The sequence below is a fragment of the Mustela nivalis genome (assembly GCF_964662115.1).
Source record: "Mustela nivalis genome assembly, chromosome: 7".
Taxonomy (NCBI): domain Eukaryota; kingdom Metazoa; phylum Chordata; class Mammalia; order Carnivora; family Mustelidae; genus Mustela; species Mustela nivalis.
Genome location: NC_139026.1, coordinates 18,771,449 through 18,784,981, shown reverse-complemented (window position 1 = coordinate 18,784,981; position 13,533 = coordinate 18,771,449). Strand labels below are relative to the sequence as shown.

General features: G+C 39.5%; 1 protein-coding gene across 2 annotated transcripts in view; it reads right to left on the bottom strand.

Moving 5' to 3' along the window:
* The window catches only part of GNPTAB (N-acetylglucosamine-1-phosphate transferase subunits alpha and beta), a 76,146-nt gene that overhangs the window by 38,571 nt on the left and 24,042 nt on the right, over nucleotides 1-13,533 (bottom strand). The window contains exons 2-4 of one of the 2 annotated variants that reach the window (XM_082739118.1): nucleotides 10,071-10,156; nucleotides 1,980-2,099; nucleotides 1,016-1,057 (exon numbers count right to left, since the gene is read on the bottom strand). In XM_082739118.1, the coding sequence (XP_082595244.1) occupies nucleotides 1,016-1,057; nucleotides 1,980-2,099; nucleotides 10,071-10,156 (248 nt within the window). The remainder of the gene's footprint in view (nucleotides 1-1,015; nucleotides 1,058-1,979; nucleotides 2,100-10,070; nucleotides 10,157-13,533) is intronic. The other variant, XM_082739119.1, reaches the window with a different exon arrangement.

The following is a 13,533-nucleotide window of genomic DNA, read 5'->3' as shown; positions in this document are numbered from 1 at the left end:
AATAGTGAAATACAGAAGTGCCCAACATTTAGTAAATTACAGTAGTTATTTTATGGAATATTATTAACTATTACAACTGAGAAGAAGCACCAAGATAATTTATCAACAGATATGTATAGATTATATAAATTTTAAAATGATACAAAATTGTACATGGGTTATAAATTATAAAAAAAGATTATAAATTATGACTATAAACACATGCATGAAAAGGGAATAATATAATGATCACAGCTGAATGAGACCATAGAATTATGCGAGCCTATTTTTTTCACTGTCCTCTCAACCTTTCTGTAATGTGGCACTATTACTTTGACTACTTTAAAAATGTACTTATTTTAAAAATATTGGTATTTTAAAAATTAAAAAAAATTAACAGTGGTATTAACAGTAGTATATACAGTACAGTACTATTTTATAAATGAATATACATAACATAAAAAAATGATTCAGAGGGCACTTCAAGATCTCTAAATTCCTCAGGCTCATTTCTATAAAATAACTCTTATAAGTCTAACAACTAAGTGGGGGGAGTGCAGTTAACAGAGATTTCTGCTGGTCAGTGAGGCAATCTTGTTTTTAGGGCTATTCAGAATCAGTTACAATTTAAATCACAACAGCCACATTATGACAGCTTTTTCAAGGAAATAAACTAGTGAAAACACTGGGTCTAAGTCATACTTTAAGTGTACCAAGAGAAAAGAAAACCCAGAGAGATTAATGAAAACGACAGAGAAGAAAAACCTTAACATCCAGAAAACTAATCTATCAGAAACGATAAAGCTTTGATTAGGTACAACCTGGATAAGAGTTCTCAATCAACTATGCCTTTGGCACTGTTAGATTTTCCATCTAATGGAAGCACTTAATTTGGGGGTCAAAAACTAGCAGATGAGGGATTGAAGAGGGACAATAAATATAAAATACTGTGTATTCAACAAAAACAAGTTAGAACCTGGAAGTTTTACTTCAACATTTCAACCTCTATTCCTGAGAAGAATATCAACACACTTACCTCTTCTTAGTTGGTTCCGTTGTGTTCTTCCCAAGGATTTCTCTAATGAAAGCAAATATATTTCATTACATATGCATAGGCTAGTACTAGCCCTAAATGTGAACAAGAGGTTACTGACAACATTGATTTTCTTGGTTACTCCCCTGGAACTAACCAGTAGGTTAAGAAATATAATGCTTACAACATTTAAGATATATAAAATTTTAAGTTTCAATTAAATATACTCAAGTTATTACCATCACATACCTTCCACAATAACTGAAAAAGTTGACATACAAGCTTCTACATTTTACTAGTAAAATCAGGTTGCCAAAGTCATTTTCATGCACTGGGAAGGTATAAAATTCCTCTAATGCAAAGAGAAAGAGACAATTTGTTGCAGTATAACTTGGCCAATTACCTGCAACTGGGAAGCACCCATAAACATTTACAAAGAAATGAATGGAGAAATTCTCAACAAATACTGCTAAGGAATCAGAAAGGAAGAAAAATCAGCCAGATCCCTAGCTCTAAAGGCTCTCCATTCAAGGGCACTGTACCTTTCCCAGGGAATTAACAGCTCTTACCATGTAGTTATGCTGAATAACAAATACCTTATTTCATGAAGGTATGACACCTGGGACTCAGCCTGAGTAAGCAGAAGTCCAGGGCTTTCTTGGGAGGCTCCTTTCCCTTTAGGGCTCTCAGAGAGCAAGGCATCACTAGAGTGGCACAGTCATAAAATGGCCATCTTACAAAGTGAGGCCAGGATGCCACTAAAGTGGCTGAGTTCTCCTTGGGCACCAAGAAACAAGGGTTGGATACATGACTGACAACATCTTCTAATGGCACGAATTTGAGAGGGGCTAGCAATGTTACCAGATTTTTGTTTGGACAGCATTGTGAACATCACCTTTCCTTCTGAAATGCACTGTTACTTGTACTCAGAACAGTGTGTGTTTTGTTTTTAAAGAATCAGTTTTACCTCATTGCTTTCTGCTCCTCCTCCATCTGTTCTCTGACTTGCTGTAGTTCCTTCAGTAGTTCAAGATCTGTGCCATTCACCCAGGTATAAACCACATCGATCGGCATCGGCAGACAGAGCCTAGGGCAAACCCACAGGTCTTCCAGCTTACATGCATTTTTCCAATACATTTGGGAATAAGAGTATAAAAGGGTTTAAACTCAAAGGTTATGAAAAAAAAACCCGAAACAATGAAAAGGTAATCAAACCAGCCAACCATATCATAAAATTGCATGTTTCAAACTGGTGCTAGGAGACTATTTGTTGAGAACTTTCTCTGCAAGATGCATGCAGATCTCTATGCAGTTCTGCACCATTTACTCCTCACAACCACCCCACGAAGAGGCTGCCACCACTCCACTTTAAGATTGTCAGGAGATCTTGGAAACTCAGTTTATACTCCCACATGCTCAGTTTAGCAAACAAGGGTGCTGAGATACAAATGTAGCCAAACAGAAATGAAATTAGAAGCTAAATAAAATTACCAAAAAGGGAATTATCCAACATTCCCTAACGATGACCCAGTTCTATTTTCCCAGCCCTGTTTTATGCCGCAGCACTCCTTATTCCCCGCTGCCCCAAGTCCTGCCCCTCCCAGCCCAGCCCTCTCCTTCCCCTGCCCTGCTTTTTCTTGTCTTCATAGCACTGACCACCTTTCTAACATATTAAATAATTGACTTGTTACCTACATTGGTAACTGTGTGTGTCCTTCCTCCAGAATGTAAGCTCCAAGAAGGCAGGAAGCTTTCTGTTTTGTTCCCTAAAGTACCCAATCGATTAGAAAAGTGCTGAGCACACAGAGCAGCTCAGTAATTGTTAAATGAGTCAATGATATATATGAGACACTAGCACAGACCTTCCTGAACTTGCCCGACTTAAGTTTCTTATTATATTTTCCTCAAAATAAGCACTCAGGCAGGCATCTAATTCTTGACTATCTCACCTAGGTCTTGTGTTAGTGTTTGTTCAAGTTTTACCCCTGCTGAAAGCTGTCTTTCCCTTTCTTTTACCAACCTGACCAAAACTCCCCCATCTTTCAGGTCTATTTTGGACCTATGATCCAGGAGTTCATCATGACTCATAGGCAAGCCTGGGTGGCTCAGTGGGTTGAGCCGCTGCCTCCGGCTCGGGTCATGATCTCAGGGTCCTGGGATCAAGTCCCACATCAGGCTCCCTGCTCAGCAGGGAGCCTGCCTTCCTCTCTCTCTCTGCCTGCCTCTCTACCTACTTGTGATCTCTCTCTGTCAAATAAATAAATAAAATCTTAAAAAAAAAAAAAAAAAGATGTGAAGGAAGTGAGAGAGCAAGCCATGTGGATAACTGGGGGACGAAAGGTTCAGAGAATGGGAACACCACGTGTAAATGCTCTGAAATAGATACCTAACTGGCATGTTCAAGGGGCTAAAGGCCAGAGTGGCAGAGACAAGGGGAAAAAGGGAGGAACAAAAGAGAAGATGAAGGTCAAAGGAGAACCAGGGACCCAGAGCTTCATGGGAAAAATGAGGAGTCACCTAATACTCAGCTATATGTGAAAACTGAACATTTACCAACCCTCCTGACAATGTTTACCACTGTCTGCAGAATGACATCTAAACCATGTCATAATCTACACCTTGTGCCTTAGACACTCCGGTCGTTTACCCCAATAAAGTAAGACTTGCAAGGTTTTGTGCCTTTAAGCATGCCTCTCCCTCTGCCTAAAATATCCTTTTTTTTTCATGCTTTGTTGAACCACTTCCTCCTTCCCCGATCGCCCTCTTCCCTCACCTCCCACAAAGAGAATGTACTGCTTCCCATGCAGCTTCCATTAAACTCTGTACTCTAATGAATCCTTAGCACGCTATGTTGTACTAGTTTTTATGCATGTCTATCTTCCACTAGATAGACCATTTCTAGAGCAGATGTGGTACCATAAATTTTGTGCCCTGTTACATTAATAACTTCCTCTCTTCCTCTAAACAATGAATTTTGGAACACACACACACAAAATTAAATAAAATTAAATTAAAAAAAAAACCAAAAAACAAAAAAACTTCCTCTCTTTCCTATATTTTCAGGTTCTCTCTCCTCACCCTAACAGTACGTGAAAGCTTTCTCAGCTAGGTCTTTTATGCAGTTATTATACCAATGGTTCTCAAACATTAGTAGGCATCAGAATCACCTTATGGCTTGTAAAACAGATTGTTAGGCTCCAACCCAGAGTTTCTGACCCATTAGGTCTGGTGTGGGGCCCCAGAACTTGCATATCTAACAAGTTCCCAGATACAGCAATACTGCCAGTCCAGAAATCCACAATGATAACTGTTTTGTTTATATACAGGTTGTAGTTCACATGCTTAAGTTAAAAAAAAAAAAACCTTCCCCACTAAAGTGCCAGTTCTGTATGAGGGTAAACGAGTTCCTCTTGGTCATCACGAGATGCCTAGGAATAAGGTCTGGTACATGAGTGGGATTTAACATATACTTGTTGGCTAAATAAAGATCATTCCCTCAACATATATATCAGTCTTTTCCATTAAAAAGAAATGTCTTGCATTGCCCACACCTAAATTATCCAAGGTCATCTCACTCCCAATAGCTTCGACCAAAAATTAATCTGAAAAAACTACTTTGGTGACATATTTTTTAAGGGTTTTTTTCCCGAAGATTAAAAAAAAAAAAAAAAAGGATTGCACATTCCAAAGCTATCCTGTACAAGCAATTTCAAGCAATTACCTGCTATTAGAAATTTTTTAATAGAATGAGGAAATATCCATACATGTTCAAATGGGGAAAAAATTAAGTATATAATGGTTTTATGTACTGGCTCTAGTAAGCTTGTATTATATGATCAATTTAATTCTTTGGTGTTAAACAAACTAGGAGATCGTGTGATCTGTCCAAGGTCAGTGAGTCAGTTGTTTTTCTACTATTAGACATAGCCACAGTGAGTTTGAGTCTTTCTTTCTAACCACGAGACCACTATATCTTAGTTTCCAGATGAAAAGAAAGCCTTTATCTTAGAGCTGAGGACTAAATAAGTCACCTATGACTCAGAACCAAAGCCACAGTGACAGTAATACAGCTTTTATTTTAATCAGTTTAGTTTAAGTGAGTATACAGGCGCTATGACATATAAAGGACACTATGAATGTAGCCCCTTACTTCTACATTTTATAAAATAGGCAAGAAAACTTAAATGGTACCTTAGATCCAAAGAGTTGGAAAAGATTTTATACTTAATTAATCTAATACCTACATTTTAGAGATGACTAGACTAGTCCCAGACTGACTTAATGCCTCACAAAATTAGTAGCAATAGATCATTTACATATTTACTTCTTAATGACATATAGAACTTTGTTTTAAACATTTCTAATAATATTAAAAAGACTTGCAGAGGGGCAAGTCTGGGTGGCTCAGTGGGTTAAGCCGCTGCCTTCGGCTCAGGTCATGATCTCAGGGTCCTGGGATCGAGTCCCGCATCAGGCTCTCTGCTCAGCAGGGAGCCTGCTTCCCTCTCTCTCTCTCTCTACCTGCCTCTCCATCTACTTGTGATCTCTCTCTGTCAAATAAGTAAATAAAATCTTAAAAAAAAAAAAAAAGACTTGCAGAGAAACTAGCAAAATAATGAAAATTTCCTATAAATATTATGGTATTTTAAAATATATCAGAACACGTGATGTTATATATGATGCATTTACTTGTCATCTTCAAAATTAGGTAATTTCGAAATATCCTTATATAAAACTCAAACTATATTTTAATGCAGTCTAAAATTAGGAGGAGAAATATTTAACACACATACACAAAATTTTTCAGAAAGAGAACAAGAATGTTTGATTAAAACTGCTGACCTCCATATGTGAATTTTCTACAGCTACTTTTCCTTCTAAAGTTTTGAAGCTCCTTCAGGACAGTGATTTCTGCAAGTGTGCACCGTCAGCATGAGCCCAGCATAAGGCACAGTAGGTTGAGTAGGTGCTTGATAAATATTTGATTAAAAAAAGACAATTAAAAAAAAAGCCATTTTGAGCTTTTCTTAGGAAAACTGGCTAAAATGAAAACAAAGTAGGAAAACTGGATTTCATTAAGAATCCACGAATGAATTGTTCTCAAAGTGTAGTCACCAGACCAGCAGCTTCAGTGTCACCAGTGAACTTGTTAAAATGAAAATTCTGTGGGCCCCTCTGAGACCTCCAGACTCAGAAACCCAGCAGGGGGTGGGGAGGTGGGGCAGGGGCTGGAATGCATTTTCTGAAGCCTTCCATGGGATTCTGCTGCACACTGAAGTTTTGGGAACTGCTATGTTAAAGAACACTTAATAATTATTCATTTCACACTTAATAATTATTAAGAACCCAAAAGGCTTTTGTTTATAGGTTGTAACTATTCATATTTGCTATATTTGAAAATAAAACACATTAAAAATATTCTTTTTTTTTTTTTAAAGATTTTACTCATTTATTTATTTGAGAGAGAGTGTGAGAGAGAGAATGAGCATAAGAACTGGGGCGGGGGGGGTTAGAGGGAGAAGCAGACTCCCTGTCGAGCAGGGAGCCTGATATGGGACTCGATCCCGGGACTCCAGGATCATGACCAGAGCCGAAGGCAGTCGCTTAACCAACTGAGCCACCCAGCCTTCCCTATAATATTCATTTTAAAACAAAAAACCTCCTCACATGTTAACAAGATTAACTTTTAAAAAAGACTTTATTTATTTATTTGAGAGAGAGAGGGAGAACAGAGAGGATGAGGGAGAGAGAGAAGCAGACTCCCCACTGAGCAGAGAGTCTGACATGGGGCTAGATCCCAGGACCCTGAGATCATGACCTGAGTCAAAGGCAGATGCTTAAGGGCTGAACCACCCAGGCACCCCATGAACAACTTTTTAAATGAAAATAACAATATTTTCCAAAACAACAAAAAAAATTTAGCGAGAAGAGAAGCACTGTTTAACATTTCTGCCAATCTCTTAATGACTTAGTAGAAGAGAGCGAGCACCTCAGATCTTCCATGTTCAATCTACTTCCACGTGTTGTTTTAGTTGAACTATATAATGAAAACCCAGGCTCATACAGATATTTAGCTGGAAAGGAAAGTTGTATTTTAGCCTTTTCATGGGGGCCCCTTGGGAAGCTCAGTTTGTTAAGTATCTATCTGCCTTTGGCTCAGGTCATGATCCCAAGGTTCTGGGATCAAGCCCTGCGTTGGGCTCCCTGCTCAGCGGGGAGCCTGCTTCTCCCTCTCCCTCTGCCCTATCCACCTGCTCACTCTCTCTTTCTCAAATAAATAAAATCTTCAAAAAAGTAGTAATAGCTTTTTCAGGTAATAGTGGGTTTTCCTCTCTGGTCCTACACCAAAGTAACTGGTAGTTGCTTAAAAATTAGTGGCAATGTGGAATATGAAGCTATATTAATGAGCTTTTTGTGCTTTTCCACTGAAATCCATTGGTCCTTCTTGCACTTTGAATGGCTTTTTACCCATGCAAGATTCTGTAACCTCTGTAACAATAATCCTATAACAATGTATTGGTTATCTGGAAAATAAGAGCTCACTGAGTTAATGCAGATCTGCTAAATGGTGCCGTATTTCTTTCATTTTTTTTTCTACAATATTAACAAATGTGATTTTTTTGGACAATGCCACAGATCTAAAGAGATAAGTCTTTATGATACTGTGAAGCTGTTAAGCCCACAATAGTAGAAACAAGATTTCCCAAATTCTTATTTTCACCTGAAAGCTCAAATTTTATCACTGGCAACGAATACCACTACTCTTCCTTCAAGAGACAGAATTGCTTTGTTCACTGTCAAGAAGTATCTGCCAAATGACCAAGTCTGAGTAATAATACTGCCATCTGTCCTTTCAAGTTATGACAATGGTGTTCCATGAAACAGAACAGCTAGTCCAGGTTGCAACTCAAACAATCACACAGGGCTTTTCCTCAAGATAATCACCAGTCAGGTGCATTTCATTACAAAGAACATTAAAAAGATGTGTGGTCAAAGGATCAAGATATGATCAAATTAGTAACTTTTACTGCTTCATCGTGAACACTTTTAAGTGAAGCTAGCTTTTATCCTACCCATGTAAATGTGGGGTAGTAAAGAATATAGTGACTCATGCTAAGGTGTGGCAGTTTTACCCATCAATGCTTTTACACGATCAGTGCCAATGTCAACACAGTAAAAAAAAGCAAATAAGACGTTAGTATTGTTATAAAAAATAGTTTTGATTTCACAGATCCCTAGTGTCTTTGAAAACTGTTTTTAAGAACTATTAAAAGGGTTGCCTGGTGGCTCAAATGGTTAGGTGTCTGCCCTTGGCTCAGGTCATGATCTCTGGGTCCTGGAATCAAGCCTCGTGTCAGACTCCCCTACTCAGTGGGAATCTGTTTCTCCCTCTCCCTTTGCCTCACGCCCTGCTCATGCTCTCTCTCTCTCTCAAGTGAATAAATAAAATCTTTAAAAAAGAAAGAGAGAGAGATCCTAAGAGAAAAGCCTAGTTTCCCTACTTCACGAATTATTTGCTTAACATGCCATTCTCCCCACTGGACTACACAATTCTTTACTGCAGAGTTATATCTCAGTGACTAAAAGAGAGGAAGACTCAAAGACTCACTTCATGTTAAAGGAGCAAAGTCTGGGATGTCATTCACACATAAGGCACAAAGCAAAGAGTAAAGCTTAACATCAATCAAAAAATCCCTTAGCCCTTCCTCCCTAAGATACTCATGACTATACCAGTACAAACATCCAATTAGTACAGTAAATTAAAAACCCACTTATTTGATAGAAACCACAAGGCACTCATATAGAGTGAAGAGAGGGACACGGAAATGCTTCCAAGCAGTGGGGAAGGGCTCCAGAGCAACTGGTGATGTAGTCTGGAGGTTCTCAGGAAACTGTCAGGGTGTGCCAACTGATACCAACTGTAGTCACTTATAGTTTCATTAGGCTTTCCGGTTCAGTGAGAGCACAGGGCAAGATTTATGAGAACTATCCTCAGGGGGAAATGGACAGTCAGGATCAAGGAGGATTTTGACATTTAGACTTTTGTGGGGTTAGCTACCCTTGTGAGCTGCCCCACATTTGTTCTGGTCACCTATGGCTCCTTGCCCTGTAATGATTCACTGTGCACTGTTAGAACGGAAAAGAGTCAATAAGTACTGCATAAAATGAGTTAAATAAAAAAGGAGAGAACTCCATTTATTTTTTAAAGTTAGAATGATGATTACCCAAAGAATCTACAATCAAAATTCATTAATAATGCTTCCTCTAGATCAGGGTAAATTAAAAATGGAACAGACAGAAGCATAAACTTTTATTTTTCTGTATTATTTGAACTGTTTTCAACCACTGACATAAACTGCTTTTATTATATAAAACAATATAAGTAATAATTAAAACAAAAAGGAGACTGCAGTTCATTTTAGCTGCAGGAAGAAAGGAGGATGTAAGAAAAGATTGATTCCACTCTGAGGTCTGTTTTTTTGAGGGTGGAAAAAAATCTCCAAGGAAAAGAAAGGTTGAAGGTAGCATCCAAGAGTGGCTGCACCAAGAAGCCTCTTGGCATTAAAGAGAAAAATACCCAACCTATGAGGTTATTTGTTGTTCCTCACAGTGAACAGCAAGATGTGGTGATCATAGGGCTGGGTGAGGGGTTAGTCTGGTGGCTTCTATGGGACTGGCCCTGGTTAACAGAGTCAAAGAAGATGTCAACAGAAGAATACAGGCCGGGACTTGGAAAAGAATAATACTGGCCAGGGGAGCCACTTGGGTTCCTCATCCTGCAGAGGGATGGAATTACCTTTACTTCACAGAACTGGGGCAATGATAAATGAGATCATGTAACTAACTCTGCAAGGCAGGACTATTCTTTGGGAATCAGATTTTTCAGTCATAAAATATGAGGATTCCTTCAGATAGAAGTGGTCTTGAATAGGTTAAACCCTATCTACACTTGGAAAAATCCCTTCAACTTCAAATCCTATATTTAAAACAAGGGTGATCTCATGACTCATCACTTCAAGTCCAAAGAAGCAGCTCTCCGAAACTGATCTCTTCTTACCGATTCTGAAAGGACTTTCCAGCAATATTGTCTCTGTAGGAATCAAACAAAACGTGGTATTGATCCCGGCTCCATTCCAGAACCACCTGGAAAAAAAAAGGAAAAAATGTTTACCCTGCATCAAATACTAAGAATTTTTGTTTCATTTTAATTTCATTAAGAATCACTAAAGGAACAGGAAAAGAAATCAAAATTCATCCATTCACCCACTGCCTACCATATATATATATACACCATACACTGTGCTCAGTCCAGATATAAAAACTACAATAGAAGGATAGTTATATAGATATAGAAATAAAAGCTATAGTTAATGGCCTGTGGGAGGAGGGGCATCAAAGAAATTTAAAAGGGGGGCCCCTGGGTGGCTCAGTGGGTTAAGCCTCTGCCTTGGGCTCTGGTCATGATCCCAGGGTCCTGGAATCCAGCCCTGCATCGGGCTCTCTGCTCCGCAGGGAGCCTGCTTTGATGTCTCTCTCTGTCTGCCCCTCTGCCTACTTGTGATCTCTATCTGTCAAATAAATAAATAAAATCTTAAAAAAAAAAATTTAGGGGTACCTGCGTGGCTCAGTGGGTTAAAGCCTCTGCTTTCGGCTCAGGTCATGATCCCAGGGTCCTGGGATCAAGCTCCGCATTGGGCTCTCTGCTCAGCAGGGAGCCTGCTTCCTCCTCTCTCTCTGCCTGCCTCTCTGCCTACTTGTGATCTCTCTCTGTCAAATAAATAAATAAAATCTTTAAAAAAAAAATTTTTAAAGGACCCAATATGAGAATTAGGTCTTACAAAATGAGTTCACAAGGTAGGGAGAAAGGGACAGAGCTGCAAGAGCATGTTCAAAGGCTGAAAAGCAGCAAGGGTGAATGGTTTCAGGGCAGCAGGGCAGCTGGCTTTGGTAGGAGCATAGCTAGTAAGTGGAGAGAATGGGGCTGAGAAGGGACACAGTGTCTTAACTATTGTGCCCTATGTACCATGGGAAGCAGAGGCACTACAGGATTTTCAGGCAGCTACATGGTCCATCCAAACCTTGGGAGAGTCTCCTCACAGCACAGAACAAAGCTATAAGGAAGAGACTGAAAGCTATAAGAAGATATTGGAGTGATGGCCTTACTGTCTACCAAGTTTCAGCTGATGACCCTGCTAAATAAAGGAGAGAATGGAAAGCTCCAGATAGGAGCTCCCTCATGTCTGCACCCCAAGTCTGTAAACCCACCAACACATGTGCCCCATATTCTTCTTCATTCCCTTCACCAGAGGTGAAGTGTCCTTCCTCCTTGCAAACACCCCCATCTCTGTCTATTTGCTCTGGATCTCATCAACCTGTCTCAAGACCTGGTCTGTTCTCTCATTTCCTCACAATAGGACTATTTTCATCAGCTTATTACAGTATTCTCAGAAAAACCTTCCTTTCACTCCACACCCTCTGCCAGTTGTTCCTTCTATTTGAAATTCTCTTTCAAGGACAAATTTCTTTAGAGACTTCTATGCTCCATTTACCCTTCAGCCATTCCAAAACCATTTCTGCCCTTACCATGTCTGGGGTCTTACCAAGGCCTCCATGTTGTGGAATCCACTGACATGTTCCCCATCTCTCTCTTACTCAACTGAGTAAGCTGCTACCCAGTTCCTCTTTACTGAACCACTTCCCTAGCTTTCCTCCCATCACTCTGGTGACTCCTTTTCAATCTCCTTTTCCAGGTCATCTTTTTCTATCTGACTTTCAAATGCATCCTTTCATTCCTGGCAAGACTTCTAGCTTCCTACTGTGCAAACCATAGGATGCATGGCCCGGGGTACTTTCAGATGACCATGGGAACACCCATCATTTAGATTTCATTCCAGCCAGCAGAAAGGTGAGCTAGGGAATAATATGCCCCTCCATTAAGGAACCTTCTTGGAAGGGGCACCTACCACTTCTGTTTTCAATGGCCAGAATGCAGTCACATGATGACATGTGGCTACAGGGGAGGCCATGTGGACCCATGTGCTCAGCTATAACTGCTCTTTTCTTTGCACAGCATTCAGGTTTTCAAGATCTAAACTCTGTCTATCCTGACAACCTTACTTCGCTGGAATGCTTTATAAACACCCCAAATTCAACTAATAATCCTCCCATCACTCAATGTACTGATTTAAAAACTGAGGGTCTAATATACCTTGTACTGGATTTTTAAAGAGAAATAAAGTAAGTTCCTTGACTTGAACAAACTATACAGCCAATGATTAACAGAGAAGTTTACTGCCAACAACTGCACTGAAGAAAGAGCACCTCATCTAGGAAGACACAGATTCTCCTCAAGAAGCAATGTTAGTAGTATTAAAGGATGAACAGATGTCTGCTGACAGTTCAGGTGGGGTACCAAGGGTGTGTTAGAGGGATCTGCTACCAGACTAGGTGAGGGAGTGAAGAAGGGGAAGAGAGGCGAGGTGATGCTAGGTTTCCAGTATTTCTAATATGAGTGACTGAAGAGACAGTGGGGCCACTTAATGACACAGTAGGAACAGGTGTAGTGGGGATGAGCACTGGTGGGATTACCATTTTAGTCATGGTAGATTTGAGGCTGTGTGTGCATATAACTGGCCTCCCAACTGGACTGGAAATTCCAAAAGAACAGGGGAATGAGCTCTATGGCAGTATCACACATAACACCAAACCCCATGGCAGACATATAGCTATAAAATACCATCTTTGCTAAATAAAGTATATTTATTTTAATAACATATTGTATTGACTTGGATCAACTTACTGAATTCAGAACAGAAGTGATTCTCCATCAATATCCCTATGTAGCTGCAAAAGGACAACTAGTACATTATTTTTATTTAAAAAAACCACAATAGGAGCGCCTGGGTGGCTCAGTGGGTTAAGCCGCTGCCTTCGGCTCAGATCATGATCTCAGGGTCCTGGGATCGAGTCCCGCGTCGGGCTCTCTGCTCAGCAGGGAGCCTGCTTCCTCCTCTCTCTCTCTGCCTGCCTCTCTGCCTACTTGTGATCTCTCTCTGTCAAATAAATAAATAAAATCTTTAAAAAAAAATAAAATAAAATAAAATAAAAAATAAAAAAAACACAATAAATAAAGTTCAGTATCATTGTTCTTGGCTCATAGTGCTATCCAGAAGATGGGAAGATATCAGAAAGGGCATACTCACAAATGGCTGAGAAATGCTGATGTACTGTACGTTGACACAATGTGCTTTCCTTCATCAGATAAATTAATCTCACCATCTCTAAACAACTTTCGTGTATTAGAAAGAATAGCAGCAGCAAAGGGTCCTTATCTATCACATTTAGGAATGTTCTCCTCTCCTATCAGCCAAGAGTTTTGCACACTTCAGAGAAAGTAGTAGGAATGCTTGGTTATGATTCAGGAGACACAGGGTTTCATCCCAGCTCTGTCACTTTTATGAGACCTTATGTAAGTTCTCTAGTCTGTTTAGGTTGTTTCTACATCTGTTTTACATTTTATG